The sequence below is a fragment of the Drosophila kikkawai genome, chromosome 3R, assembly GCF_030179895.1.
Source record: "Drosophila kikkawai strain 14028-0561.14 chromosome 3R, DkikHiC1v2, whole genome shotgun sequence".
In the NCBI taxonomy this organism is placed as follows: domain Eukaryota; kingdom Metazoa; phylum Arthropoda; class Insecta; order Diptera; family Drosophilidae; genus Drosophila; species Drosophila kikkawai.
In genome coordinates, this window is record NC_091731.1 from 14,661,116 (window position 1) to 14,687,428 (window position 26,313).

A 26,313-nucleotide genomic window follows, 5' to 3' on the forward strand; every position below is an offset into this window, starting at 1 on the left:
AAATAGGCAAATATTCAAGAAAAAATGCTAAGCTCGCTAACGGAAGCTTGTTAACACGATCTTAAACAACACTCTGACTAATTTGTTAAGTATGTTATATGCTTTGGGTTTGAAGAATTTCTGATTACGAGGAAATCATATTTATTTTAAACACTTATCTTTATCTTGAAATATGTTCTTTAATATGTTACTAACCACAATAAAATGTATATTGTTTTATTTATATATTTAAAATCAATCATGCTTTACGCTCTCTTAATAAAATATTTAAAGAGAAATCTCATATTTCAATTAATCTGCTGCCCCTGTAAAAATCCACACATCATGGGAAATATTCAATTAAAAATATATAAACATCTTTCAATATATGAACAAATTATTAACAAGCAAACAACTGAAATGAAATTGGGTCAAATGGATCATCAAGAGGCTTCTATTTAGTGATATATTTGCTTGACTCATTGCCTGGCAAAATCTTCTATGTCGTCCTTCATAGATTCATAGATAAATTTAATGATGTTTTGGGTGTTGCTGATGATGATGGCGTCATCAATAACAATCAATTGTCTGTGACAAATTGAGCCTGACTTGATAGGAGCCATTAGGCAATGGAGTTTTCTTCCAAAAACTTTAGGCAAAATATTAAAGTAAGCCCCGAAAGCCCAAAAACCAGATGATGTCGATGATGATGATGTCATGGAGAGTCAACTGAGCGACTTTATCTCTACTCTGCCCGGCACGTATTAGGTTTTATTCTTCCCTCTGCTTTGTACTTTTAATTTTGTTATTCTTATTTGCTTATTTCTGTGGTTATTTTTCTTACTTTTTGCATTTTATTGCGACAGCCCGAGAGGCTTTATTATTGTTTTTGTGTGGATTTTTTAGCGCAAACATTTGTAGATACGACCGGCGCTCCATGGAAATCTACAATCCGCCTTGGAGCCCAGCTCGGACAAGCTCTTGAGAAGCCAGCAGCTGCGTGGCACACCATGTGTGAGTGTGTTATATAGTAACTCCACGAAATTTCGCGCTAATTCAATTGACAGCATAAAAGTGTAGAAAAATAAAAAAATTTGGAGGACGGAAACAACCAAACACAGAAATGATCTGGTCGAGATACAGTGGGAACCCAAAGTGCAGGCCTGCAGAGTGGTAAATGCTTTCCAAACACTGAGAACCAAAAATTTCTCCGAATAGCTTTCACTGTACCAATTTAAATCGATTGACAACAGGAAGAGGTGCGGCGGTGCTCGTTAAATTAATTAACAATGTTTGCTTATAATTTTTTGGCTATTTGTGCAACGATAATCGCCGAAATTGGATGCGATATCTGTTTTTGGGGAGATGAGTGTTTGCCGAAATAACAAACGAGTAATTATTGGGAAAAACATGTTGGAATTCCTGCAGATACCGCCATTTAAGCACAAATTAAGCTAATGACTAAGGTTATTAAGTGAGTGAATCATCTCCCTGCAAATATTTTTCACTAACCCCAAATTTAAATCGCGAAATTCGAGTTGCTAGAGCAAAAACAAAATTCAGTTGTAGATATGACGGCGCCTTATCGCTAAACCAAAAGTCCAGAATGGATGATATTTTTATCGCACCAAAGCGAAAGTGTTGATAGCTTTACAAAAATACCTCCAAAATTGCGATTGTACTTTCAATAACAGAATGTCAGCCAGAAATTCGCTTTAAAAAGGTCTGAAAATTGCATTTACTTAGCTCTCATCCAGCTCGCACTTTTGTTTGACTTTCATTTTTCGTTTTTATCTACATTTTTGAGCGGTAAGAATCGCTCCCTTGTGCTGCTTGTAAACATTATTTACCTAGCTGTCAATTATTGACAAACGCGTTTTTTTTCTGGAACACCAAGATACTGAAAGTGTTTATCTTTTTTATATGGCCAAGTAAGCCCCTACCGAATGATCGTCGTCCGCTGATTGAGTTACTTCAAGCGTTCCGAAAACAAGGAGCGGAGAACGTCTTATCAATTGCGTCACGGGGTCATTAAGAGGAACCTGATTACATTGTGAATGAAATGTAATACCCGGGAGAATCATCCGCCGTCTGAATGCCTCAATGACCGACTGATCGTTGAGCTTGAGCTAGTCTACGGCACTGATTTGTGAATCATAAGGCCCCCATTCGCATCACATGCTTCTTTCTATATAGTTTTCAATTTAAATGAATTAGCAAGATGCAGTTAGTTTGCCATTGAGATCAAGTTCTGTTACGCTCGTGATTCGGCAATGGTTTATATAGAGGTGGTGATGGCTCTTTGAAAGCGATAGCACCCTAATGAAATTAACCTTCCCAATTGGCCACGCTTCGTAGCTACTCTCTTGTTTGGAGGTAGATGTATTTCGCATGTAGTATATCGAATTTATAGCCGAAAGTGTGAAATATGTGTGAACAATCGAAGTAAAGTCAATAAAAAGGAAACATAACCGTATGTTAAATAACAAAATAAATTGTTCTGACAGATTTGTTTCCGAAATAATATTTAAAGTTAAATTGGACTACAGCTTAGATAAAACTCATTTTTAGCTGAGAGCATACTGAGTTTACAACAAGTAAAACCAAATCTTCAATATCAAATCTGCTCTAATCCCCAAATACCCCTTTGAAGAGTATCTTTTGCTCAATCCGTTTGTCGCGTACTGTGCAGGTACTGCAAATTGCTGAACACAATCTTGAATTATGCATATAGTAAATACAAATGAAAGTAAAACTCGCATTGAAGCTGGTGGCGCTTTGAATAAATGCGGCAATGACATCATATTTTGTTTTGTAGTCTGGAAGCGAGCTAGCGAGCCGTTGAAAGCAGAAATTTCAAATAAATAATACAACACACAGATCCACGAGGGATCGTATGGAATGCAGCGGGTGACGCGGCGGCGGATCTGGTGTTAACTCGAGACTCTTGCGGCGTTGGCGGCGGCGCATCTTTTGGTTGGGTTTTGTATCTTCTCATTGAAAAGAGCAAATTATGCAATTTTCAATGGAATCATTATTGATGGCCAACGAGGCGAGCGCTTCTAATTGATTCATAAGCTGTTTCACAACCACAATTGTGCGGTTTCAAACTATTAGAGATAGAGAGAGAGATACGAAGACCCCCCAACGATATCCGAGGGACAGCCCAGCCCAAACTAATCCGAGAGTTCTGGGAACTTTGCATGGGGCTTCTACTACTTACCAATGTTAACGATTTTGATACCCTCATCCTGGAGGAATTTCAGGGCCACCGAGACGTTCTCCAGCTTCTGGCTGCGGAATGTTGGGCGTTTGTTGTATTTGGGCATCCGCTTCTGGGACAGCACTTCGATCAGCGCGATCAGACGGAGACCATCGGACAGATCCGTCTCCAGGTTGTTGATCGACCGATCGATCGTCTTCAGGTGCTCGTTGGCCCACCGGGTGAAGGTGTTCTGTTGGATCTTCTTCCACTGTGCATCCTCGGCGAGATCGCGTTCGGCCTCCATGTCCTCGTCGAAGTTCTCCTCGTACTGATCCGCCTGCTGGCCCTCCTGGTGCTGTTGATAGTAGTCGTTCGTCTGTGGGTTAACGATTGGTCAAAAAAGCGGGTTAGCCGGGTTTACAATATGGGTGTGCCGGGAAATCAAAATGCGTCTGTGAGTGTGGGATGTCGCTACTTCGAAAATCACTTAGCAGTCATGCAAAAACGATCTCCATTAAAAACTACCAACTCCAGTCCTGGAGGCAAAGAGCAAATTGAATCGAATGGCGTCGACTCCAATCAGATCGGATCGGATCGGATCGCACAAGGTGTGGTGTCGGCCAAGTCTTGTTCCAGTTTCGCTTGGGCTCACCACCAGAACTTTAATGTCGGCGGTGTGTTATGGAGTGGAGTGGACTGTCCACTTTCCACACATGTCCCGCAGCCAAGTGGCAATCAAGAATCAAAGAAATGTCAAGCACAAACGGCACTCAAATACACTTTTTTATAGGGAGGCTATCTTTATTACTTAGGCTTAAAATTCTAAAGGTACATCATTTTGCAATTTGTTTAGGTAGTTAAAGGAGTTTACTAAAATTTTATTAGTAGTCTAATAAGTTGGTTAATTACCTATAGATATCTATACTATCTTTGGACCCCAGAGAATATCTTACAAGAATGTCAACCAGATAGCGTTTTATTTATCATTTATTGCAAAGTTTTATCGTTAAGATAAATCCATATCGATTCATTTAAGGAATATAAAAGTTATTTTGATAAAGGAAAATGATAATAAAACAATTTTAGAGTATGCCCTCTGATCTTAATATATTTTCAACCTACAAATCTTTAATTATATTTAGTATTCAACTTTATTACCCTAAACTTTCATAACTTCAAGAAGACTCATTAATTTTCTCTCTAAAATTAGAAATATAAATATTATAATTTAAAATCCATTTTAGGAATTGAATGTTTAAAATTAACTCTTTAACAATAGGAAGAAAACAGAACTTAAAGAAGATTGATTTACATAATAACAGAATAAAAGACTATATTTTAGAGGTTCGGCTTTTCAAACTGATATATTTCGTCTTGGAAATTTGTCTTATCTTCAGTCAGCGAAACTAGTTCCCAGGTAACTCCGTCTTAACCCATTGTCCACCAAACTTCACCAAAAAGTTCCCAAAAAAAAAAAGGGTATACAGGTCGCGAAGAGCGAGCACAAAACGGAGGTGGAGAGGAGCGGGCAGAAGACGAAGACGCCGGACAAGGGCGGGCAAAAAGAGCGAGACCGAGTTCGCGTGCCACACACAAACGTAGTCGTTGTTGTTGTCGTCTTCGTCCCCAAAAACCCACAGAAATAGAGGGACCCCACCAACCCCCTCGTCCGTCTGGGCCAGGCCAAGAAAACATGGCTAGAAAAAGAAATTGGAGTGGATTGCTCGACTGCGCAGCGTGTGAAGTTCATTAACATTTTCATTAATTGCGAAATGCCGCGACAAAACGCAATGTGAACTGCAGCAATTAAAAAAGAGTCTTGCAGTTGTACGTCCAAAACTTGAAACTATCATGACTTAGCTGAAGATTATTATTATTATTATTATTTTTTCTATTTAAATGCAATTGAGTTGTTTCTGACTTTGGATATTTTTATGAACTGGACAGATTTTCACAATTTACATTAAATAACTAGAACTGTTTTTTTTCAGTTTAAGTAAAGTTGTCTTTGAATACGAACTGTTTAAAACTTGTAATATTTTTAATTTGAAACTTCAAGTACGAATTGCTTTTTGATTAATAGTATAAAAAACATTTCCTAAAAATTTTCTTGATAAAACGAAGATATTCCAGTTTCATATGCGCTAACTGTGCTTCAATTTCTTTTGTAGAAATAATACATTTTGTATTTTTTTAAAACACTAAATCAGACTTTTTATGCACTAATACCTAGATAGTAAAAATTTCCACGAAAAAAAGTTTTTTAAATTAAGACGAAGTTTCAAGTTATAGGGACGAATGGGACCCAATAAAGACTTTTTTGTTTTGTATTCCTAGATTTCGCTTATTGAGGAATCTTCACTGTAACCCACACACTCTCACAAAGGGACTCTCTCCCTCACGTGCACATATTACACACTCACACACACCTGTTGATAGCAAACGTCGTAGTGTGCGGCTGGCTGTTGGGCGTAGAAATTTAAGTTGCTGAAGTTTTGCTCTATATTGTTGTTGGCCGAATAAACACACGCGTTGCTTTGATTTTGTTGCGAATTTGGCGGGTTCTTTCTGCCGTGACTGTGGTTACCGTTGTTGTTATTACTATTGTTGTTGCGGAGAAAAATGGTCGCCTGCGTCGTCTGACCGTTTGTATAATTCGCGTTTTGCACCAATTCACCGATTCCGATTCCGCCGCCGTCCGATATTGTTGTCGATCCGGGACCGTCAGCGTCGTTATTCTTGCGCGTACCACCGTTGAATAAATTTTTTGACGCTAAAGTTTGTCGCACACCGGCATTCTCCATCGCCCTGTCTCCCTCTCCCTCGCAGTACATCTTGGCGGCCGGTTTGTTGTTGTTCTCTCTGCTGCTGATCAGCACTCGCGCTGTCTCGCTCAGCGCTCTCTTGTCTCCCACTCTTCCTCTTTCTTCTCCTCTAGCGCCTTGTTGTCGTTTAGCTTTTCAGCTGTCAAGTTTGTTTACCGCTCTCTCGCTCTTTCACAAATGTTTGCCGCTCTCGCTCTCGATCTGGCTCTCTCACGCAGCGCACGCACTGAGCGAAAAGTTCAAGCGTAGAAAAAAAACCAGTTTAACAAATAAACTCAAGTTCAGCGTGAGAACGTAAAGTGCAGTATTTTTTATTAATATTAAACTAATTTTTAATTATTTTCTGTGCTTCCGCGCTGAGCCCCAAAGTATGCAACAGCCTAAGCCATTGGAGGCGCTTATCAATATTGTTTATTAACGTTTTTTCCTCGAAATGTTTAAAGATATTGAGCTTTATATTTCCATTTTTTTTATAGGAATCAAGTAGGAGCTGCTACTAATAATACACAGTATAACCAGTGGCGGATCCACGGGGGGTGAAATTAGGGAAATTTCCCCCCCCTTGGAACCTAAAAATGTTACTATCTGGCATGATTATCCTAAATAATACTGTACAATTGGCACTATTGAGTATGAAAACACTCATCGCATGGTGACGTTTCATTTAAATCCGTTTATCTCGCCAAAAACGCCTCAACTTGACTGTCCAATAGAATAATTTTCTGTCGATAAGTTCAATTTCCCCCCCAAGAATCGTCTCTGGATCCGCCACTGGTATAACACTGAGATTACAGTTACATCAGAATCGAGAACATTTAACTCAAGAATAAATATTTTGGAGCTTTCTTTCTAAGAATTTTCTATATTTTATAAATAAACAACCAAAACTACTATTAAAAATATTTCATTCCTCAAAATTACACCCAAAATCATATGTTCCAACTATGGACAAGACAGAGGTAAGTTGCCAACTTAAGAAGTCTTTTATCTGGAAAAATTAAGAATGTATCTAATAGATACCGGGCTGCCGAAGCACTTCCTATAGCTATGGGACCGGGAACCCATTGCGATAGGAATGAGTACAGAATCATCTTAATGGCCAGTTCGAAGATTACAAAGTAAATTATCATATTTGGGACCGTTGGGTTGTTGAATCAGGAGACTTGGTTAACTGCATACACACACATAAAGTAATGAAGAATTTTAAGCATCACATCATTATCCAGGACACCAGGACCGAGAAGTTATAGCGAAGGCTAAGGAAGTTAAGCAGCTTCACCACCGTGGGCATCATAGCCAAGACGGTGGTCAGCCGGGCCCTGATCATATATAATTCTATTCTGGGTAGCTGATTGAGACGGTGAACACTAGTTGGTTGTTCAGGGGAAGCTTGACCTCGATGTCGGGGACAGCGGTGATAAACGTCAGGAGACCGGCTTCAGAAAACAAATCTAAAACTAGATGAAGACGATTCCACACACAGCATTACAAAATATGATTTGTATTCCTATTGGAGTTTTTTGGCAGCTTCATAGTATCATGGATTGTTTGATTTATAAATAAATACTTTTGATTTGTAATTCGTATTTATTTTTACTTTTAAATTATCATAAAACCTATTCTTATTCATTTAAATACCCTTGAAAAATTATTATCGCTTATTATATTCGCTTTAAGCAAAATTCAAGCTCAATTAAGTTGATTAGGTTTTATATATAAAAAATCAATATAAAACCAGTTTACGCTTAAGAAGGAATTATTTGTTGCTCATAAGGTAATTTAATGCAATGACTAATTGTCAGCAAAATATTTTACTGATTCAATCCACTACATTGTATCACGAATGAGGTAATAACCAGGCTTGATAAAAAAAACGAAACCAATATTTCGAATTATGAACCGTATTTCTCTGAAATCTAAAAATTGACCAAGCCCTCAAATCTCCAACTTGTGACCCTTTTCAAAGCGGGGACTCGATGCTAAAATCACCACAAAATAAAATCAAATGAATCACTCATTTCTCGCACACCCATACCCAAAAACCATAAAGAAGAGCAAATAATTCTGGTAAATATTTGGCATATTTGCGGATTGCTTTTGGCAATGCCTTTTTAATTCCACATACCCAGTCCCCGCCCCGCTTTTCACCTGGTCAAATGCAAAAACGAAAGGCAGACACAAATGCACGGAGACGGCCAGACAGACAGACAAGTGAATGAGCCAAGAAAATGGGGCCGACAACCAGCGACCTTCTCGATATGGTTAGGAATCGTTAGAATTCGTTAATTTTAGCCAAATGAGTCAAAGTCAAAGCGAGTAGCTATGGCTATATGGCTATGATCATCACACACGAATGACCGATGGAAGATCAAATCGATGTCTGGGGACTGCATAGAAACGCTTTTTGGCAGCGAGTCCTTCGCCAGGTTTCACTTAATTGATTCAAAAGTCTAAACTACTAAAAAGGACTTGGAATGGGGATCTATGTAGTCTCAATGTATGTGTTATGTTTACAAAAAAAGTAAGCACTGATTAATAAATAAATGTTTTAATCTGAAGATCATTTGATTTATAATTATAAATTTACGTAAATAGTTCCCAGACTTCTAAGTCGCGTGGAGCTTAAAATAGAACCACAAAAATTATATAAAAAAAACAAGAAAGGAAGCTAACTTCGGCACGCCGAAGTTTGTATACCCTTGCAGATTGGTTTTCATATTTATGTCATAAATTATAATGCCGAAAACAGACACTAAACTGAGTTACATACCATTTTACCTATACTTATTATGTTTACAGTTTGACAGTTACAGTTATACATTCCCAGCTTTACATTTTCTCTACATCTGCGGATCGCTTCTATGGCTGCTATATGATATAGTTGTCCGACTTTCATAAAATGTATACCAAAATTCTATAATAATAAGTAAAGCTCATACTCAGAGTAGATGAAAATACGTTGAAAAACAACGAAGTTATAATTTTTTCTATTACTTTCCCTATCGTTCCTATGGCAGCTATAAGATATAGTCGTCCGATTTTCATAAAATTTTTACCAAAATTTTGAAATAATACCAGAAGCTCATGTGTCAAAGTAGATTAAAATACGTTGAAAAACAACGAAGTTATAATTTTTTTGATTAATTTCCCGATCGTTCCTATGGCAGCTATAAGATATAGTGGTCCGATTTTCATAAAATTTTTAACAAAATTCTGGAATAATATAAAATGGCTATATCTCAAAAATGATGGAATAATATTGAAAAACAGCCAAGTTAAAATTTTTTTTCTAAAAATTTATCGAACATTTGTATGGCAGCTATATGATATAGTCGTCCGATCCGGCCCGTTCCGACATATATAGCAGTGAGAGTATATAGAAGACTATATGCAAAGTTTCATTCAGATAGCTTTAAAACTGAGGGACTAGTTTGCGTAGAAACGGACAGACGGACGGACAGACGGACAGACGGACATGGCTAGATCGACTCGGATGTTGATGCTGATCAAGAATATATATACTTTATAGGGTCGGAAACGTCTCCTTCACTGCGTTGCAAACTTCTGACTGAAATTATAATACCCTGCAAGGGTATAACAATGGTGAAAACTTTTCCATGATCGGGTAAAGTACTAAGGTTTGCTTAACTGTTTCCTTTCTTATAACTTGTTTCGCACTTAGAACCCTACCATTTGTGTAAACATTTAGTTTGTCAAAATTTGAAAAGTATAAAATGGATAAATTGTGTCAAAGATATATCACTGTAGATTTTATATTATCACGATGAAGTTCTTTGCTACACTTTTCCTTTTCTGTGCCATCGTTGGCTGTGTTCTGGCCTCTTCAACAACAAGCACTACGGAAGCATTCTCCGCTACTACGACTGAAACGGAAGCTCCTAAAGTGCCAGCTCCGCCCTGCGGAAAGGGACCCTGCGGCCAAAAACTTTACTTCTTTTATTAATAAACCAAAACAAGGATGAAATAAATATTTAAAAAAATATATACATATAACCAGCCAAGTTGCTCAATAATTAGATATTTATTTAAGGGGCTTAAGTGCTTTAGAGTCTATAAAATATTTTCTCTGTAAGGCAAGATAACCCTGAGTGATAAAAGATAAAATAAAATAATAAAAACAGGAAATCTGTAATAATTAAATATATATAAACCTAAGTGATTATATGTATATTAATACAAAAAATTCAAGAAAGCAATGGATGACACAATAAAATATATCAAGAGGTTTTTATTTGATTTTTTTCAAAAGCTTTTTTTTGTTTATTTCTTCTAGTTTGAATGAACTCGATCGTAAAACAAATAGGTAATCTAGGAAATCTATAATATGTCAGTTAACAAGTTAAAATACACCTTATGATCCCTACTGCTACATTAAAAAGTTAACACTAAATCAAATATATATTAAATATTTTCTACACCATTATTTGCCCGTATTTTAAGAAAATTTTCCCTTAAAGGCGAGTCGCTCTAGAAATTGACCCTAAAATCAGGGAAAAAAACGTTCTGAAGCCCAGGGCAATCTGTCTTAGAACCCAGAGAAAATGTTTCCTGTTTTTGAACAAATCAAATTACAAATTACTCTAAACTTTTTTAAAATTAAATATGCATTTTTCAAATATTTATAAAGAGCTTTTTAGTTTTATGGCTAAAAACCCATTAAAAAGAGAATGTTTTTTTTTTTTTAATTGAAAGGAAATTATTCCCGATTTTATTTATAATATATAATATTAGGGTAAGGTGGGGTAAAGCCGACAGTGTGGGTAAACCCGACCTCCCTCTGTTTTCGAAAATCGGAAGCACTACGCAAAATAATATTAGTGTTGTCGTGTAGAGCATCGAAAACAATGTAAATGGTGGTATGACAGCATTTTATTAGTCAACATTGAGATGGTCAAACGACAACAAGTTTGTTTTCACAATTTTGAATTTCATTTTTGTGCATAATTAACTGCAGGATATTTCTGTTTGTCAAAGTGATCGCATGAAAATTGTAAGTGGATTTAGATTCTTTGAATAAAGTCCTACAAAGTGCATATAAGTTTGGTTCATTTTTTTTCATAATTTCTTTTTTAATTGCGTTTTTATGAAAAATTACGTGGTGGGGCAAATCCGACCTCTAAATAGTGGGGTAAATCCTGCCGCAAAAAATCCAAAAAAAACAACAATCACACCAAAACCATCAACATCGCAGCCAACCAGACGTTTAACTCGAACCAAAAAACGCCAGCAAGCTATTTGAGCAGCGAATCAGATGATACTGATTAATTATTTTGCTATTTTAATTTTTTTAATTCTTTTATCTTTTATTACCATTATATAACATAACATTGATTGATTTATCATTGCAAAACCTATATTTAGGTTATATCTGTACTAAATCAACCAAAAACATAGGCGGTCGGGTTTACCCCATCATTTTTGAACATAGCAAAAATGAACTTTTTCGTAAAACGCTTGTATCTCAAAACTTTTCAACGGTATGAATAAAATGCTATGCATAGAAAGTTGCGCAAAAGTCTAACCTTTAATTTGGTATTTATAACGACTTGATCCGATGTAAAATAAGCATTTTATAGCCAAAACCATTTACTAGGTCGGCTTTACCCCACCTTACCCTAAATAGAAATGCAAAGCTTATTATTTTGTGTGTTTTTATATTAAAGTAAACACAGCTCTGTTGTCGTCGAGCTCCAAGCTAATCATTCTGTGATCTACCATAATTTAACATATTCCGGTTTTATTCCTCCTTAAATTATAGAACATTAGTTCCCAGACATATTATATATTTCTTTTGTTTAAATTCGAATTGTTGTAATTTTTGTAAACTGTAGTAGTTGTAATTTAGATTAATCCGCAAATAAAATCCCCCACTTGTGTCAACATTTGAAATATTAACATTCATGACAAAAGAAATGGTATGATTATAAAATAAAATAAAGTAATATATATAGTATAAACAAAATATAAATTGTATCAGCTGTCAGATCTAACGAATATTTGGCCAACTGGAAAGCTAAGATTGACATTAGTTTAGATAGCAAATAATATTAAATAATAATATATTTCTTTGGCATATTGGCCCAAATATAAATAAAACAAATATTTGGCCAACTGGAAAGCTAAGATTGACATTTGTTTAGATAGCAAATATAATATTAAATAATAATATATTTCTTTGGCCTATTGGCCCATCTGTAGTGTGTATTGTGGATCCTAAGATGAGAGATATAAAAGTGCACAATTTGCGAGTCAAAGTTATTAGTTTCAATCGAAAGATAACAACATGAAGTTTTTCGCCATTCTGTTCGTTTTGTGCGGCATTATTGGATTTGCCATTGCAGACCATCCGGGTTCGGGATCAGGATCAGGAACAATAGGAACAGGAACCGGAACAGGAACACTTATCACAACCACAACCAAAGCACCACCCTGTGGAAATGCATTCTGCGACCTACTTAAACCCTGCCGCGGTTCCAAGGAATGCGGCCAAAAACTTTATTTCTTTAATTAATGTGCTGTCTAAGGCATTTTTGGATAAATAATAAATATGTCAAGAATCTTTTCAACATAAAAAATATTTTTTATTGTGGAGGGAATAAATTTCATAAATCTGGGATTTTCCTCTTCAAAAGAAATGAAGTAAACTAGAATTTCCTTTAAAATAGAGCGGGTTTCGAACTTAAAATCTTAGTTGTGCTTAAATTTCTGGACTTAAAAATATTAGTAAATATTCAAGACTTTGTTTTTTCTTTTAATTAACCACAACAAAGGTTTAATTTCTAAAGATATGATTTTTAAACAGAATATAGAGCATCCTACTTATCCCGATTAATCCCAATTTTATTGCGTTCCATGTATCAAAAAACATGTGTTAAAAACGTCTCAAATGTACACAATTTCATTATTGATTTGACAATTTACTATTTGTCCAATTGTTTTATTGTTGTTTTAAAAGATTTAATTCGCAATGGCCCATTTGTGTCAATATGCTAGATGCTGAGATAAAATATATAAAACGACGCATTTTTATAACAAAATTATCAGTTTCCTCGTGAAGATATCAACATGAAGTTCTTCGCCACTTTCTTCCTTCTGTGCACCATATTGGGATCTGCGCTTGCAGCGACAGATTTTGGAACAGCTATAACCACGGAAGCCACAAGCGCTCCATCTGCAACCACGCTGGCTCCTGCTGCATCCCCATCCTCCCCCTGTGGACCTCAAGGACTCTGTGGCCTTCTCAAGTGCTTAGGCGGAGCCGGTGGATGCGGTCAAAAAGTATACATTTTCAATTAGAAAAAAATGTGAAAATGAATAAACAAAAAATATATTTAAAAAGATACCATTTAAATCGATTTAAAAATTCTAAGTTGGGTATTGATTTTAAAAGCAATAATTTATTTGTTCAAAAAATGTGTATTTAGAAATGAATGGCATGGAAAAACACAAAAGTATTCCGCTTTTCCAGATACATTTTCTAGATACATTAAATATTTGAAGAATCGCTTTGTTGTAGAATAATAGAAGTTGCTTTGTAAATATATTTAACACAATTGTGTCAATATTGGGTATAGCATACATATATCTTTCCAGAGCTTTTATACAAAAGAATTAGTGGGAAAAAAAGTTAAAAAGACGATTTATTTTTTGTGTCATTGTTGGATCCTTATAGGGCTTAGCCTTTATATATATATAGATCTTGATAAATCCAAAACCTAGGAAGCTGTCACAACAATGGCTTAACCTGACACTTCGACTTGGACATAGCTATAAGACTTCTTCTCTAAGAAATGTTGAATTTTAATGCCAAAAAAATATGTAATGAAATATAATCAGAATCTAGAAAAACCTATTTTGTACAAGTACAAGAAGAAATTGTTTAACAATTTGTCTAAAAGCTTTTCCTAAGTAAAGCATTCTTTTAAGGTTTTATCAAAACTAAATATTAAACTAAAATTGGTAAGTCTAGTTTAAAGGCCAAGTCAAAATTTATATAAAGTAGGCTGACATTTTTTTGTTGGTAAAAAGTATACTATATTTTATTACCTTTTTCGTTTCTAAGAAATACCGACACGCAAACAACCACCTTAAATATTTATCCAACTGTTTATTTGCATCTCGCAAATAGATTTCACGCAATTAACATATCTCTACATCTGGCTCGCTGAGATAGAAGGTATAAAATGGACCAATTTGGTTTATAAATCATCAGTATCTACAGAAACCTATTAAGATGATGTTCCTTAGCGTCCTCTTGCTTTTGTGCTCTTTGGCTGGATACGTGGCTGCCTCTTCCTATTCAACAACCGGGTCTTATGATTACTACAATCCTCCAAGCACAACTGTAGTTTGGGAGGATACTACAACCCCTAAGGCATCGCCATGTGCAGGACTATTCAATGGACCATGTGGCGGCAAAAAATTGTACTTCTTTTATAAATAAATCAATTTAAATGATAATTAACAAAATAAAAATAAATAAAATATAAACTGATTCTGAATATAAAATTAATCAAAATCTATTTTCATAAAAATAAGCAGGTTAAATAAAACAATAATTTGTGGAAATTCTAACGAAAATAGGCAAGTCTCAGAAGGTATTTTCTTTATACGTTTAAGGCAAATTATTTTAATCCGATGCAGGATTATATAAATACAAAAAAAAAAAAAAAACAACAAATCTAATAAATGCTTAAACAATAAGGCTAAAACAAGCCCATATAAGAAACCAATTTTGAATATTAATAATATTTTGATCAAGGAATATAAAAATGTCTTTAGTATATATTCGAATTGGAGAAAAATAAAATAATATAAGACAATTTATGATTTCAAAGATTATTTTACGGATAACTAAAAATCTAGCTGACGATATTTGATGGATGATAGTTAACATAATGTTTAAATATTACGTTATCTTATAGTTCACATAATATAAGCTGCTTTATTGTAAGTTATTTCAATGAGTATTTCATGCACATTTATTTTAATTTATTTTAATATATGTTTCTATTCTTCCCAAATACTCCCCTATTTTATTTAATTATATTTTATAAAATTGGCTTTAAAAACTGACAAGATTCGAATACAAACTTAAAATTTATCCTCTACCATCGTCATTAAAATTACCAACATTTTGTTATATAAACTTAAAAACACCTTATCCCTTTAAAATACCGACAAAGATTAACAAAATCTGTGTAAATACTGTTCACACGCTTTATATTTTATGCTCAATAATTAAATAATACATAGGGTAAGGTGGGGTAAAGCCGACAGTGTGGGTAAACCCGACCTCCCTCTGTTTTCGAAAATCGGAAGCACTACGCAAAATAATATTAGTGTTGTCGTGTAGAGCATCGAAAACAATGTAAATGGTGGTATGACAGCATTTTATTAGTCAACATTGAGATGGTCAAACGACAACAAGTTTGTTTTCACAATTTTGAATTTCATTTTTGTGCATAATTAACTGCAGGATATTTCTGTTTGTCAAAGTGATCGCATGAAAATTGTAAGTGGATTTAGATTCTTTGAATAAAGTCCTACAAAGTGCATATAAGTTTGGTTCATTTTTTTTCATAATTTCTTTTTTAATTGCGTTTTTATGAAAAATTACGTGGTGGGGCAAATCCGACCTCTAAATAGTGGGGTAAATCCTGCCGCAAAAAATCCAAAAAAAACAACAATCACACCAAAACCATCAACATCGCAGCCAACCAGACGTTTAACTCGAACCAAAAAACGCCAGCAAGCTATTTGAGCAGCGAATCAGATGATACTGATTAATTATTTTGCTATTTTAATTTTTTTAATTCTTTTATCTTTTATTACCATTATATAACATAACATTGATTGATTTATCATTGCAAAACCTATATTTAGGTTATATCTGTACTAAATCAACCAAAAACATAGGCGGTCGGGTTTACCCCATCATTTTTGAACATAGCAAAAATGAACTTTTTCGTAAAACGCTTGTATCTCAAAACTTTTCAAAGGTATGAATAAAATGCTATGCATAGAACGTTGCGCAAAAGTCTAACCTTTAATTTGGTATATATAACGACTTTATCCGATGTAAAATAAACATTTTATAGCCAAAACCATTTACTAGGTCGGCTTTACCCCACCTTACCCTATATACGATGTAAGAGGTAGTTTAAATATTTGTTTAAGTGTTCAATTGTAGTTTTGGTTCGCAATTAAAATTCAAACAGATGTGTCAACAATTGTCCAGCTCTTTGCTTGGGTATAAAAATCACCAAATTTCTTAGCTAAACCATCAGTTTCCCAAGAAAGTTAAGAAAATGAAGTTTATTGTCACCCTCCTACTTCTGTGCGCCGTGGCTGGGTTAGCCTTGGCCTCTGGATCTGACTCAACAACAACGGAATATTATTATTATTACGATCCTTCGAGTACTACCCAACCTTCAGTAACAACTGAAGCTCCTCAATCACCTTGCGGAGGAAATATTCTGGGACCTTGCGGCAAATTCGGTGGCAAAAAACTGTACTTTTTCTATTAGTCAACTTAACTGAAATAATAAATAATGAACTTGGTTTTTATATAATTAAAATATGTCATATTAGTTATTTTTATCAGCATAGATGGGTTTTTGTTTAAATAACTGTTAATATACAAATTGTTTAAACAGTTAAGGTTCATATTTTTTACTATAATTCCCAACTGGTACAAGACATATTAATCACATGGATAAATAATGTATTGCTTCCAATTAGAGAAAGATTTAATTCTTTGACAAAAATATATTATAATAATATATTATAAAAAATATAGTATTTTAAAAAATGTGTTATTATAAAAAATATATTATTATAACGCTATAATTCCCAAGTGGTATGAGTTATTACATCGATCCCTGGTAACTCAATAATTTTAGCACCTACCAAATTTCTTAGTCCGCATTAAAACAAGTAATATAAAAAGCTGCTAGAAGTCTATAACAATGTACATTTCCTTAAGTTTAAATGAGTACATTTACCACTATATGATTTTATAAATGATCTACCATATAAAGAAAGCTTTGTGATATTTATCTTAGATTTACCAAAAACACTCGTTTAGATGTAACCAAAATAAGACAAAATCTTATACTATCATGACAAAGGCTAGCTTTGGCTTTATTTCTTAAATATATAAGGCTCATCATAAACAAAAATAAACCATATCCGCACTCTATTGATGCTTTGTTTTCGCTAAACAATATTTAGTGTTGTTTTGTTTTGGAAGCAAGTCCTTCACCACATTCCACAAGGGAGTAGTGCGAGTGCGGCTTTGGACTGCTGCCCATTTATGGCACTATCGGTCCGTCCAACATTCGATTCCCCCTATATGGAAATAAACCGCTCGATTCGGACCAAAAACGGCGACAATGCGATAATGCGACGACAACTACGTGAGGCGCCACTTGCATTGCCACATGATTCAGCGTCGTTCTGCGCCAATGAAATGCTAAATAAATTTTCACTTCCATTTTAATTAATTTGAATTTATTTGAAACTAAAATTACACCCAACATTTACACGCCGAAGGCGCAAGTGAGCAGAAATTGTGGCTGTAGACTAAAAATAAATTGACAAAAATATTTCGTTTTTATGAAAGGGTAATGAAAACCACATGTCCTCCAAATTCGCTTGTAAGAATATAAATATATATATTTAAAACCCAGCAATGGAAAATCGTGGGTGTGGGATATAGGGACCACCAAACACACACTCACTCTTCGGGACGCCATATCGATGGGTGTTGAATGATCTCGAGTCGTAATACTTCGATGGGTGCTTAATACTGATCACTTGATTGGCCCGCTAATTAGTAATTACACAATGGCTTGCGAGCACGTTTTTTGGGAAACACACAACACAACAAACACACTGGTGGGGCTCTCTGCTATTTCGTAAACAAAACTCAAACTATTCGATTTGAAAATATATATATCTATGTTTATAATTTCTTGCGCGGTTCGGTTTGCACTCGTACTCGTCTCGTACTGGCCGCGACAATTCCTCAACTCAACTGAGTTGTGTGCGCCTCCTTGCTCTAAGTTTTTATGCAGCAGAACGGCGCGCGCAGCTTTATTTTTTCAATTTCTTTATTATTATTTGCTCAGAAGAATCACACAGCCGAGGATGGTAGCATAAAGGTGCATTGTGGTTGAGAAAGTATTATTCTGATAGCTAATTTTTGAAAATATAATCTAAATGTAGCAAGGGAAAAGTTGCTATTTATAAATCCATAAACAAATATGGTAAAAATACTTAAAATATCTTCAAGACTGAAAAATCGAAATTTGAAGTATGGCATTAAACGTTAAAATATTTATTTTTTAGAATAATTTTATGAATTTCCAACTACTTAAACCAGCCGGTTTTGGAGACGTAAATTGGTTCGATTTATCAAACGGAACATCGATTTTTCGGAATACATCAATTTTTGTATCGGTGTTTGTGACAGATATCAATACAATATACTTATTTTCAGCTATACTATGGGAAATTGTCATTCTAATAGCAACTCTCAATAAATTTTTCAGTTCAATGTTTGGAATATTCGGAACTTAAAGTAACCGAGAATAATTTCGCTAGCAATATACTTAAAAACATTATAAAGTTGAGTATATCGAAATTAAAATATCGTTAAAATATCGATACAGAAAAAGTTTTCTGTGTTACCAAGTAGGAATTTGGTCCGATATATCAAACAAAATGTCGATATCAATTTATATATCGGTTGTGGGTTCAAATATCGATACTGTGTTGATATATCATTATTTTTTGCATTCCCTAGACGAAGGTGTACTTTGGCTGAGGAAATCCCATTACATTCAGTTCCAGCTTATACCATAATTTTACAAGAAATTATACTTGCTCTCTATTGTTGCGTTTTTTTTACAAGCAATTGTAAGTCTAAAATAACATTTTTTATTCACTACCTTTAAATTATATAATTTATCAACTAAAAATTTAATTCTAAACCTCCAGCCAAGTAATCACTCTCCGTTGCTATATGGTCAACCTCGAGTGTGCATACATCTTCAATACATAATTTGTTCAATATTTATTTTGCTTCGTGTTTTGTGTTGTGTTTTTGGTATTGCATGTGACGCCGACAGCGACGTCAACTGCACTCTTGACTCTGTTTGGCAGGTTTTTGGCCAATTCCCGTCTTGCCTCAGTCTTGGCCCCCTCCTTAAGTCATAGCAAATGTGATTTTGTGATTTTCGACGCGCAGCTGATTTTGTTGTTATTCTATTCATAGATCTGTATGCGGTCTTTTCTCATTTTTTTTTGCTAAATTTTCTGTTTGCTGGCTCCTGCTTGAATGCCTCATTTGACTTATTTCAAGTACAATCCGCTATTCGGATTTTGCATTCCGTGTTCCCCCGCCTGTTGACTCATTATTCGCGAATAAAATACGCAAAAATATGAAATCAAAAGCATAAAGCATATACTATATGCTGTGTGGCTAGTATCGTCTTGGATGATATGACTAATACGCTCCTCCGGCCAAATCAGCTGTCATAAATTCTTGGTTTTTATTTTGCTTGGGTCGAAAGACTCTCTCTGGGCCAATGTTTATGTATGTTCCTTAGATAAAACTCAGCCAGAGCACGCTAAATATATCGTAAATTTTATTTTGATTACGTGATTTCAAAGCTGAAAGATCGGCATCGCAAGAACTCATAAAACAAAGAGTACTTTTTCTGGAAGTCGAATGTATAAGAACTAAAGATGCTTCTCTATATAGGTTTAGATTGTATATTTTCTATGAAAAGGAATTAAGATAGATATTAGGAAATTACTTTAAAAAAGGTTTACTTTATCTTAAGACAAATTATAAGCGTTTAAGAGCTATATTTTAAAGGAATAAGTTATTTTAAATACTTTATTATTATTTAAAAATAATTCTTTTAATTTGTATTTATAGAAATTAAGGTAATTATATTTTTTTGTTAAATAATCACTCAAAATCTTTAATAAAAATATTTCGCTTTGATTAAATATGAATTTTATAATCATCCCAAATATATAAAATCCAAAATATAGATTATTTAATAATACAATTAGAGTTTGACGCTCAACGCGTGTAGTTTTAAGCAAATTTAATTTGTATTAGTTATCATTATTCATGACATTTGAGTTTCTCCAACAGCTGCTGCGGCTGTTAATGCCTTATGTTGCGCATACGCCCCATTGCCAACAAGTAATTTCACGTGCCAACGCTTTATTTTCCTTCCTTGATTCTGCCCCTAAGTATATACATATTTTTCACCGAAAATTAATGGAATCCAATTAACAAATGGCTCAGCGGGATGCAATAACAAAAACAAGAGAGTATACAAAGGTGGTTCCATCTTTTCGAACAAATTCTTAAATAAATACTTTCACTACACAACAGCTGCAGGCCACACAAATTAAACAATTCAAATATTTGTGATAGTAATTTTACTTTAGTATTTTTTCAAGAACAATTGAGACCAACTGTTTTTGGACGAATAAATAAATGAGCCTAACATGCGTAGATACAGCATTATTTATAAGGTGATGCTAAAGTTGAGGCTTTATCAGTCGCCTTTGATATTTATCGAGATGAAGTTCACAACGTTCTTTGTGATGCTGTGTGTCCTGGGAGGCTGTGCCTTGTCCCAGTATACACCACCAGACACCACTGAGTATCAGCCAGAGACCACCGATTCCCACTACTGGGATCCGGACACCACTCCCCAGCCAGAGACCACGGCGAGACCCGATCATCAGCCCTGTAACTTTCCAGGACCCTGTGGCCAAGTACCCCGGGATGCCAAGAAATTGTACTTCTTTTTCTAAAATAAAGCTCGAAAAATAAAAATAAGAAATAAGTTCAAGCCCCGGAGAGTTGCTCAATTCCCCCAGGTATATTTAAAATTTCTCAGGTGCGCCAGAGCGTGCGATCGTTGCTAAATAAAGACCAAGACCAGCAGCAGCATCATCTGGCGCCTCCGAGACACAAAAATGCACTTTACGTTCTCACAGCCAAAAAAAAACAATTAATGGCTTCTTTGCTTTGGTCCAGCAAAAGGCCAAGAAGCACAGTGGCGCACATTGGGGAAATTATTCACAAAATGGCAACGCCACACAAAAATTCACACAGGCAGTCGCAAGACATGAAATATTCCAAATCTAATATATTTCACATATATTTAATGGATATATATATATTCCTTTGCGCAGATAAGAGCACTTTTCGGCGAATTATTCGTCATCACTCGTATGTACTATACATTTCAACGCGCAATTGCCTTTATCGGAGACATTATTTCACATACTTTGGCATTTTCATTGGGCTTTTCAACAATTTCTATCCCCTCGGTTATGCACAAGTTGCGAAATTTCACTTGCTATATATTCGCGTATATATAGAAATATGAACAACACACACGCGTCTACATATATGTAGACCGAAGATTGCGTATACGCCGCGTATTCCAAACGAAAAACTCAAGATCCGCACACGTCCAAGTCAATGCAGCAACTGAAAATCTTTTCGAAAATGCCAAGACACAACCCACAACTGAGTGTTTTTCCCAGTTTTTTTTTTTTTTTTGGTAGCTGAATAGCGAGCGCAAAAAGAAAAATATTTTCAGAATTTCCATGCGCCGTGAGCGATTTCTGTCAGGCGCACTCAAAAAAAACATGACTAATACAGCCACCAGTGTCTCTGATGGTGTCTCTAGTGGTGTCTGGGGTGTGCTCTACCTGATTCCAATTAGAGCAGGGCGACACGTGTGGCCAGGGAGACACTTCCCTGTCTCGGGGACTCATCCATAAATCAGAAAGTGGCGGGAGGATGAATCACTTGGACATTTCGTCTGTCCGTTGGATCGGTCTCCTGGCCCACGGCCAAGAGATTCAATATCTCCAGGAATCTTTGCATCACATTAAAAAATAGTGGTCAATTAGCCTAAGTATTAAATATGTTTAGTAACAGCAAGGTCTCCTTATTTTATGAAAATTCATGATTATAAATGGTTTTTATGGGGTATCAGGCAAACAGTAAAACAGTCATAAATTCCTGTGGTATTTCAAAAATCTAGACAACTTAATAATGTCAAATTCATCTCAAGACATTATACCTTTCCTAGAAAAAAACTGAGCATATTTAAATTTTGCTATATTTTGAACTAGTTTGTCATAAATTGCTTTTTGGATTTGAAGATTCCGTTTTATTTTTCAGAAAACTTATTTTGAAGTTTTCTTTTGAAAACGTTTTATTTATTTATAATTGAATTGCTTCCTTTATATTGATAAATGTTTTACATTAAATGTTTATAATTATAAAATAGTTAAATAGATTTAATAATAATATGATTCCTCCTTATATAAGAACGTTTTTTCTATTAGTGCTTTTAACAGTATTTATTTAACCAATTATTATCTGCTGATTGACCTGCGCACACTTGCCATTGCCACTCATCGTTTGTCGCATCCAATCCCGATAGTACATGACATCCATAAATAGATCCGGCACGCCCTGGGCACACGGCACAAAGAAGTTGAGCACGCCCACCAGGGTCCCATCATAGACCAGCGGACCGCCAGAGTCCCCGTGACAGGCGCCTATGTTGGCCTGTCGGTAGGCGCAAAGGTGGCCAGGAGCCAGCTCCAGATCCTCATAGGGACTGAGTAGAGAAGCGCAGACCTGGCTGCCAAGATGCTGCTGCTGGACGCGCTGCAGCTGCGAGGGCAGACTGCCCGAAGCCGACTGGGCGCCCCAACCGGTGAACACAAGATTTGCGGTGCCCTGGGGAAGGGGGGAACTAGGCAGACGCACTGCCTGCGTGAGGGCATCAAAGACGATGGTCTCGTTCAGGTGCAGCAACCCAATGTCGTTCTGATATTTGGGAGTGTCGTAATTGCAGTGCAGATAGATGGCATCCGGATAGTAAACGGCTCCGGGCTCCGCGTAGCGCAGACTCCCTGTGGCCACTTGGAGACGGCTGGCGGGATAACCTCTGACACAGTGACCGGCGGTGAGGATCCAGCGATCCGCAATGATGGCTCCACCACACAGGTGACTGCCCACGGGGGTTTGCAGCGACACCTGATACGGGGCATCGCCCTCAACGGCATTCTGACCTCCGACAATGAAGTGTTCCTGGGCTAGAAGGCAACCGCAAAAGAGGAGGAGGACCAAGCCTGACAACAGAGGGAAGCGCGAATGGAACGCCATGGCGGGAATGCAAGCACTGACTGAACTTGTCTGGTTTCACCCTCGGCGGTTTTAATTGAACTATGCATTGGCGTCGTAAAGCCCGAACGGCGCGAATGGCCAAAGGTTGCCTCGAATCGCGCTCCATAAACTGATTTTATATCTGATTCCGATAAATGGTCAAGAAAGTGGTCGCTCAGCGCATTAGGTTCCCGAGCACAGAACCAAGATGTCGCCAGTGGCCTTGCTTCTTTTTCTGTTGGCACTCGGAGGGATCTCCTCCTCCGGCTGGGCCATTCGTGTCAAGGGAAACGCCACCGGAGCGGATGTCTTCAAGGATCAGCGAGTCATTGGCGGTGAGGCGGCACCGGAGGGTTTTGCTCCATATCAAATCTCCCTGCAGGGCATCTCTGGTGCCCATTCCTGCGGCGGTGCCATCATCGCCGAGCAGTGGGTCCTCACCGCCGCCCATTGTGTGGCCAATGCCAACATCGACTTCCTGGTGGTGGTCACTGGCACCAATCAGTACAATAAACCTGGTGGCAGGTACTTCCTTCAGGCAATCCACATCCACTGCAACTACGACAATCCCGACATGCACAACGACATTGCCCTGCTGCACTTGAAGGAACCGATTGTCTGGAACGAACGCACCCAGCCCATTCCCACAGCCAAAGTGCCCATGCAGCCGGGCGATGAGGTTATACTCACCGGCTGGGGCTCTACTGTTCTTGGGGGCATTGCTCCCATCGATCTGCAGGTGGTCTACCTACGCTATGTGCCGCACCGCGAGTGCCTGGGGCTGCTTAGCAACGATCCCGACTGCGATGTGGGCCACATCTGCACCTTTTCGCGGCAGGGCGAGGGCGCCTGTCATGGGGACTCGGGCGGACCGCTGGTGAGCAATGGCTACCTCGTGGGCCTGGTCAACTGGGGTTGGCCCTGTGCCATTGGAGTGCCGGTAAGTTATAGAAACTTTAAGTGGACAAATTGTTCTTGGGGAAAAAATGTGTAATCCCTTTAAAATCTTCGATTGTCTTTTTCTTCTTTTATTATTTTCTTTATTTAGAGTTAGAGTGCTAGTAGCTTTCCTGTTAGTTAATGACCAGTCAAATCTGCCGTTGGTGATATTTGGGCTGCTTAAGCTCCCTTTTGTTTCTAAAAAATATCTGAAATATCTTCGGTTTCTTAATGTCTAGTTAAGGTTATAGTTAGCAGCCGATCAAACTTACCGTTGATATTTCAACTTCTCAAAATCGATTTTCTTTTTCAAAAATTTATGGTTTATCTGTGTTAAGTTAAAGTGCTTGTGTCTTAGTAGTCAATCAAAGTTTATGGATATTTGAACTCATCAACAAATCTTATTAAATATTCTTACTAAATCGTCTTTCTTTAAAAAATCTTCGTTTTTTCTATGTGGAAATAAAGTCGTAATTTCTTAACTGTCCAACAAAGTTAACCAATGAAGGCTGCTGTAAGTAAAATTTTGACATCTGCACAAATCTTTTCCACGACTTGCATTGGCTCTCCCATTAGTTGTTTATTAAATCTGTTAACTGGCAGTTTATCTGTTCGATAAATGCTAACTGAAATGTACAATTCCTTAGTTAACCTAATAAACCCTACTCTAAAAATTCGTATTTACATAACTTACTCAAAATATTTATATTCATTTATAACTCCAAGTCTGATAAGGTAGAAAAGCCAACTTATTGCTTATAAAATGTGGCTGATAATGTTGACGATACCATATCGTAGTATCCAAAAGTAAACCCAATTATTTCTATTTTAGTTTTCCACTAAATAAAAGTGTTTCCCCTATAAATTTTTCAATTAATTACAGGACGTCCATGCCAATGTCTTGTTCTATAAAGATTGGATGCGCAACATCATGAGTGGCAATGTAAAATGCGGAGGCTTCAGCACCAACCAGGTTTAGGAGTTCCATATTCCCCCTTTGGGCTATCGTTGCCCATTAAATTGGCCAGTTTATAAGGCCACGATAAACTGTAGCCCTCGATAAGGCCCATTGAGACTCATTAATAAAGTTTTGATAGCGACCAAAGTGGCTTTTAGTATTCAGTACGTGGCCAAAACCCTCGAGATGCAGCTGTTCCACCTTAGCGTCTTGCTTCTCCTGCTTCTTCAGAACCCGAATCCCGGCCAGGCCAAGCGGCTGGTTGGACCCCATCCGACGGGTCTGACGGGCAGGATCAAGGGCGGTGAGGATGCCGAAATAGGATCTGCTCCCTATCAGGTCTCCCTCCAGCCTATAGTGGGTGCCCATAACTGTGGCGGGGCCATCATCAACGAACGGTGGATCATAACCGCTGGCCACTGTGTGGAGACTTTCACGCCCGCCCTTGTCAACGTGATCACCGGCACCAATAAGTGGGCCGAGCCAGGAGCCGTTTACTATACCGAATCGATCCACATGCACTGCATGTACGACCAGCCGTATATGCACAACGACATCGCCCTGGTGAAGCTCACGCAGAACATCACCTTCAACGAGCTGACGCAGCCCATTGATCTTCCTATCCGGCCCGTGCGTCCCGGCGATGAGATCGTGCTCACGGGTTGGGGTGCTCAGGAAGCGTATGGCAGCGCCATGGAGAACCTGCAGAAGCTGACCATGGGCTTCGTGCCTCTGGACGAGTGCTACGATATCTTCAACCAGACCAGCAGCATGGGCGTGGGCCATATCTGCACCTTTTCGCAGGAGGGCGAGGGCTCTTGTCACGGCGACTCCGGCGGTCCACTAGTCAGCAATGGCCGGCTGGTGGGGGTGGTCAACTGGGGACGACCCTGCGGAGTGGGTTTTCCCGATGTCCAGGCCAATGTGTACTACTATCTGGACTGGATTCGCAGCAAGATCAGCGGCAACGACAGGTGCTACTACTAGAGTGTGGTTAATTACATTAATTGCAAGCCTTAAATGTTGCTAATTAATTTAAGGGATGTACTTAACAAAATAAAAAAAGAGTTGGCTCAAAAATTGAAATTTTATGGAATTTTAAAGGTATTAAAGGTTTTACTTTTTGATTTATGGGAAAGGGTTGAAGAAAATA

At 37.0% G+C, this 26,313-nt stretch overlaps 5 protein-coding genes across 7 annotated transcripts in view; 3 read left to right on the forward strand and 2 right to left on the reverse strand.

The window, feature by feature from the left end:
- The window catches only part of cher (filamin protein cher), a 47,039-nt gene extending 29,003 nt beyond the window's left edge, over positions 1–18,036 (reverse strand). The window contains exons 1-2 of one of the 3 annotated variants that reach the window (XM_070287159.1): positions 17,775–18,036; positions 3,203–3,560 (exon numbers count right to left, since the gene is read on the reverse strand). In XM_070287159.1, coding sequence (XP_070143260.1) covers positions 3,203–3,560; positions 17,775–17,789 — 373 coding nt within the window. In that variant the 5' untranslated portion in view covers positions 17,790–18,036. Of the gene's footprint in view, positions 1–3,202; positions 3,561–5,613; positions 6,202–17,774 lie in introns of those variants that run through there. The other 2 variants (XM_041774356.2, XM_017180277.3) reach the window with 2 other exon arrangements.
- On the forward strand, positions 9,785–10,022 carry LOC108084187 (uncharacterized). Its single transcript, XM_017180284.3, has one exon. It carries the CDS (start codon positions 9,794–9,796, stop codon positions 9,971–9,973), a length of 180 nt encoding a protein of 59 aa, XP_017035773.1. The 5' UTR covers positions 9,785–9,793; the 3' UTR covers positions 9,974–10,022.
- A 4,218-nt stretch (positions 18,037–22,254) lies between the features above and the next one.
- On the reverse strand, positions 22,255–23,392 carry LOC108084087 (chymotrypsin-2). The gene has a single exon (XM_017180110.3). The coding sequence runs from the start codon at positions 23,261–23,263 to the stop codon at positions 22,454–22,456; it is 810 nt and encodes a 269-aa protein (XP_017035599.1). The 5' UTR covers positions 23,264–23,392; the 3' UTR covers positions 22,255–22,453.
- A 76-nt stretch (positions 23,393–23,468) lies between these two features.
- On the forward strand, positions 23,469–25,307 carry LOC108084022 (chymotrypsin-1). The gene is made up of 2 exons (XM_017180035.3): positions 23,469–24,203; positions 25,086–25,307. The coding sequence occupies exons 1-2, from the start codon at positions 23,472–23,474 to the stop codon at positions 25,179–25,181; spliced, it is 828 nt and encodes a 275-aa protein (XP_017035524.1). The 5' UTR covers positions 23,469–23,471; the 3' UTR covers positions 25,182–25,307.
- LOC108084023 (chymotrypsin-2) lies at positions 24,918–26,246 on the forward strand. The gene has a single exon (XM_017180036.3). It carries the CDS (start codon positions 25,347–25,349, stop codon positions 26,145–26,147), a length of 801 nt encoding a protein of 266 aa, XP_017035525.1. The 5' UTR covers positions 24,918–25,346; the 3' UTR covers positions 26,148–26,246.
- Positions 26,247–26,313: the final 67 nt, after the last annotated feature.

Bases quoted from the DNA above. Each gene is read 5' to 3' on its own strand.
- LOC108084187 (XM_017180284.3), top strand. From the start codon at position 9,794: ATGAAGTTCTTTGCTACACTTTTCCTTTTCTGTGCCATCGTTGGCTGT.
- LOC108084087 (XM_017180110.3), bottom strand. From the start codon at position 23,263: ATGGCGTTCCATTCGCGCTTCCCTCTGTTGTCAGGCTTGGTCCTCCTC.
- LOC108084022 (XM_017180035.3), top strand. From the start codon at position 23,472: ATGTCGCCAGTGGCCTTGCTTCTTTTTCTGTTGGCACTCGGAGGGATC. The intron at 24,204-25,085 runs GTAAGTTATAGA...AATTAATTACAG, and splicing joins CCTGTGCCATTGGAGTGCCG to GACGTCCATGCCAATGTCTT.
- LOC108084023 (XM_017180036.3), top strand. From the start codon at position 25,347: ATGCAGCTGTTCCACCTTAGCGTCTTGCTTCTCCTGCTTCTTCAGAAC.